The following is a 4,072-nucleotide window of genomic DNA, read 5'->3' on the forward strand; positions in this document are numbered from 1 at the left end:
ATGGATTCATTAACTATTGGTAACTAAGGGAAAATTGTTGTTTACTCAAGAAAAATTCATTTTTTTGGACAAAGCGAAGAGTTATTATGCCTTTAATTAATTCCCCTGGTAAAATGTGACAATTTTTAAATTGTTAAAAACCAATATTGATATAGATCTACCGTAAAAAAATAATTTTAATGGACTTGCTTGGGTTCTTTCCCTCTTTTTCCCTCTTTTTCCTGTCCCCTTCCCCTCGAACTAAGAAGTCCTCATGTTTGAACTGAATATACGGTAAAGAAAGAGAAAAAAAAGCCGTGTGCGAAAAATTGTCGAAATCACTAGTAACGCGCGTGTATATGGCATTATTATGGCATTAGACTCCATACGTCTTTCTACCAGTATTTCTATGGATGTGTTTTATATTTATAATAGTAGGTTATTATTTTAACATTTACTTCTAAAAATATCAAAACAATATCGAACATTTTCTGAATTTCTGAATCGTAAATGCCCAAACAGTAAAATGTTGAGTGAACTTTTGTATTGTAGATATTGAATGTCCGAAAATGGCGGGTCGAGCAAATTTTAAACAGGTTTGTACGCTCAGATTCCAAAGTCGAAAATCATATATCATAACCGTAGCCAGTCGTATGCGTGTCACCCAGAAACTTATCTGTATATAAACTCTAAGAGGTGACGGTATTCAGACAGAATGACATATCCCCTGAAGCTGTGTTTTGATTATTTTCTTGTAAAAATGAACGAATTTGGAGCGTGGCTTATTTGACGTGTGCCTGTTGGCGTCTCAACTTACTCAGTTATTACCAGTTGGCAGGACATTTATTATCAGTGTCTACATGCTTTTCAAATAAATTAGTTTGGCAATTGAAGACCTTCAGGACTCTGAGATAGAGAGATCAGAAGATTTTCAGATTTTTGTTTAAAAAACCTAGGAATTGGTCAAAATGGCGTTTTGAGACTTTTTACCTTGTCTTGTGTTACAAGCACTCTTACATGTACTAGTATTATAACACACTAGTAACTGCTGTAATAAAAGAATAGAAATTAAATTTGATAAATTGCCAAATGTACTTTATGTACGTTGACAACACGTGATATACAAATACTAGTACGGCCAATTTGGGGTAAACATTAAAAATGAAATGGAAGCAAACCAAGTCCATCAATCAGCACTTCCAAGGCTACATTGACCTAATCTGACCTCTCAAAATGAGTCAGATTTATCCATCAAAACCTGAAAAACGCAAGAACCACAGAACCTATTAATTACTCCTACCAATTGGTATTTCAACCAATATTTCAGGTAGTATCAGTAGCTCTGTTTTTGTGGTTATCTGCATTCTGATTCTTTCTCCAGAGTGGCACAGGTACAAGTACATGTAATGCCCACCTCCACATCAACCAGCTCCTTGTGTACAATCTGAATCCTCATGATCAGTGAATGCTGCCATTATTAGTACAGTTTCATCCATGCATTTGTTTCACATTATCATTATAATGACTTTTACTCCATCTCTAGCACACCCAAAAATTTTTAATTTAGGGGGAAAATAGATGAGCTAAAGACAGGAAACATGGAGCTAAGTTCCTTTAGCTAGTGCTGCTTTGATTTGGTGTTGTTTATATCACAGCTCATATTATTAGTAAGTGCTCTTTTATCTTCTTTCTTCATGTTCTTATTCTACAGGAAACTATTCTGAAGCTGTTACAGATGCAATTTAAAGATGAGAAAACAAGAGGTAAATTTAGATTTAATGATTAAGGCCACACCATAGCCATTTGAGCAGGAACTGTTTTAGGACTTGCCCAAGAATGAAGACTGTTTGATTGCAGTTTCACACCCTTTTACTTTTTAAGGCTATTTAGAACTATATTATCTCAATACCAAAGTGAAAAGATTTGGTAAAAAAAATTTTTTTATTATCATTAATAGAAAAAGTTATACTGATTTTGACAATTCAATAGAGGAATGGTGATAGGGACTTAAGGACAGTCATGCCAGAAATACATGTACATGTACAGTATATTTTTTAATTTAAGTCGGTTTCAAAATCCTACAAACCCTTCCATGGACAATTTTGAAGAAATGGCATTACTTTTTTTATAGATTGAATAAGGGCTGCCTAATTTTTTCTCTTGTTTCGTTACAGTTAGTGGTGATGCTCAGAAAGTGATGACAACTTTGATGCAGATCTATGTTTCAGGTAAGAAAGTATCAGTAGTGTACATGGTTTAATGGGAATATTTAATTTTTTTTCCCAATGAAAAAATATTTAGGTAGGCTTTGATTTGAGAACAAAATGTTTTGCTTATCATTTCAGAAGCTGCAGCAAGAGCAGCAAAGCAGGCAAAGGTGAGGTGCAACTAAAGTGGGGGTGAACATTGTAATGTCATAATTTAACTGAGAGCATCTCATGGGACATGTTATAGTAAACATTAATGAAACCTTCAATTTATAAGATAAGACTTAAATATCTGTACATTGAGTGAGTACATATGGAACATTGCTAAATGTCATTTAAGAAAATTTATAGAAGCAGTTTTATAATTCATTCCTAGCAGAGTTGCCAACATTTCAATCCCTAAAGTTATTATGTTCTTAATGATAGAAAAGCACCTAAAAACATTTTGGATCTCAGTAGTCAAAGCGTGTAGATAACATGTATGAAATTAGTTCTAGCAGCTCTATGACAGTGTCCCTTTAGCAAAAGCTAAAGCAAAAACGTTACCCAATGCATTGACATCAAAACAAAGTTTATTTTAAAAGCTGTTACATTTATTCTATAAAACACCCATTTTCACGCTTCTGTAATTATAGAATGAAGGAACAACAGTTGTCGGAGTGGACCATTTTGAGAAGATTTTACCACAATTGGTAAGATGAAGAAATGTGAAAACCTAAAACAAAACAGATTTTTTTTTATTATTAATCTTATGTAGTTATTTTGTTACTTTGTTAAGGGGTTTGCAAAATGTTTAAGAAATTGTTAACATAAATTATTTCATTTGAAAAGCATGATAAATTACGCATTACTAAGATGGTTTTTGAATTCCAGATGCTTGATTTTTGAATGAGAGCAAAGTGATGACAGCTGAGTATCTGGACAAGGCATCACCAGGCAGTGTAATCACTTTAAGGATTTTCTCCTGAAGCTGTGATTTGTTCGGAAATATTTCAGATTACGTGATCAAAAATTACGTCCATGCAGAGAACCCACCATGAATCATATTTCAAGGACTGGAGGATATTTCATACAAGGTGTTAAGCTGGGACATAATTAAACATGCCAGGGAGGCAGTCTTTTTAACAATTAAGTTGGAGACAGTTTTGGCACAGAAGACTGACTGGATAGTCGAGTAGCCAGAACGCTAACCCTGCAGTGTTTTTTCCTGTAAACTTTTTTAGCTGAAATGCATTCTTTAGGTCGAGAGAAGCAAAATTAGCTTGGTTGCTATTTCCGAGACCTTGAGCATTTTTCAATATGGCCGTCAATTTATGAGAAAAAATAGAAAAACGAGCAGAAGTCGCCGGGAAAACTTTATTGACAGCTTTTTTGAACGTGTATCCTATCAGGAGAGCACAACAGTACTAGTGAATACACTTAAGCCTGTTACATATAGCTAAAAAAGCCAAAATGGCCGTCAAAACATATGACAGAAAGTAAAAACAGCTGCAAAATAAGTTCGTTTTTTTGCAAATTAAGTCTTATTAAAAACATTTCCGCCTTTTCTATTTATGTCCATTATGATAATTTGTTAGTCATGATCCTAAACTCTCAGAAACTGCTTATTTGACATTAATCAGATGGTGGCAGACGGTGCCATCTCCTGACAGTCCATTTGCCACTCCGACGAGCCCCATAGTCAAAGCTTGCTATGTTATATTTTGCAAGCTTTTTTAAAAGAAATTGTTTCATCTGGGTTACAAAACTAAGAGAAGCTTATATTACGAGATATTTACAATTTTTTTCAAAATTCAAGATGGCCGTCAATTTGTTATGTGAATAGCGAGAGCCATACATTCAAATAAAAAATTAATGCTTCACTCCATTGTTCATCATTGCATATT

At 33.9% G+C, this 4,072-nt stretch overlaps 1 protein-coding gene across 1 annotated transcript; it reads left to right on the forward strand.

Moving 5' to 3' along the window:
* Positions 1–468: 468 nt before the first annotated feature.
* On the forward strand, positions 469–3,348 carry LOC106162660 (centromere protein X-like). Its single transcript, XM_013540010.2, has 6 exons — positions 469–575; positions 1,691–1,742; positions 2,154–2,207; positions 2,325–2,356; positions 2,822–2,878; positions 3,060–3,348. The coding sequence occupies exons 1-6, from the start codon at positions 549–551 to the stop codon at positions 3,072–3,074; spliced, it is 237 nt and encodes a 78-aa protein (XP_013395464.1). The 5' UTR covers positions 469–548; the 3' UTR covers positions 3,075–3,348.
* The last annotated feature ends 724 nt before the right edge of the window (positions 3,349–4,072 follow it).

Source organism: Lingula anatina, chromosome 2, assembly GCF_051362555.1.
Source record: "Lingula anatina isolate TDL-2025a chromosome 2, LinAna3.0, whole genome shotgun sequence".
Classification (NCBI taxonomy): Eukaryota; Metazoa; Brachiopoda; class Lingulata; order Lingulida; family Lingulidae; genus Lingula; species Lingula anatina.

What these genes read in the sequence shown, in the direction of transcription:
- LOC106162660 (XM_013540010.2), top strand. Translation starts at nt 549, where the DNA reads ATGGCGGGTCGAGCAAATTTTAAACAG. An exon ending in GTCGAGCAAATTTTAAACAG is followed by an intron (nt 576 to 1,690) that starts GTTTGTACGCTC and finishes CTTATTCTACAG; the next exon opens with GAAACTATTCTGAAGCTGTT. An exon ending in TAAAGATGAGAAAACAAGAG is followed by an intron (nt 1,743 to 2,153) that starts GTAAATTTAGAT and finishes GTTTCGTTACAG; the next exon opens with TTAGTGGTGATGCTCAGAAA.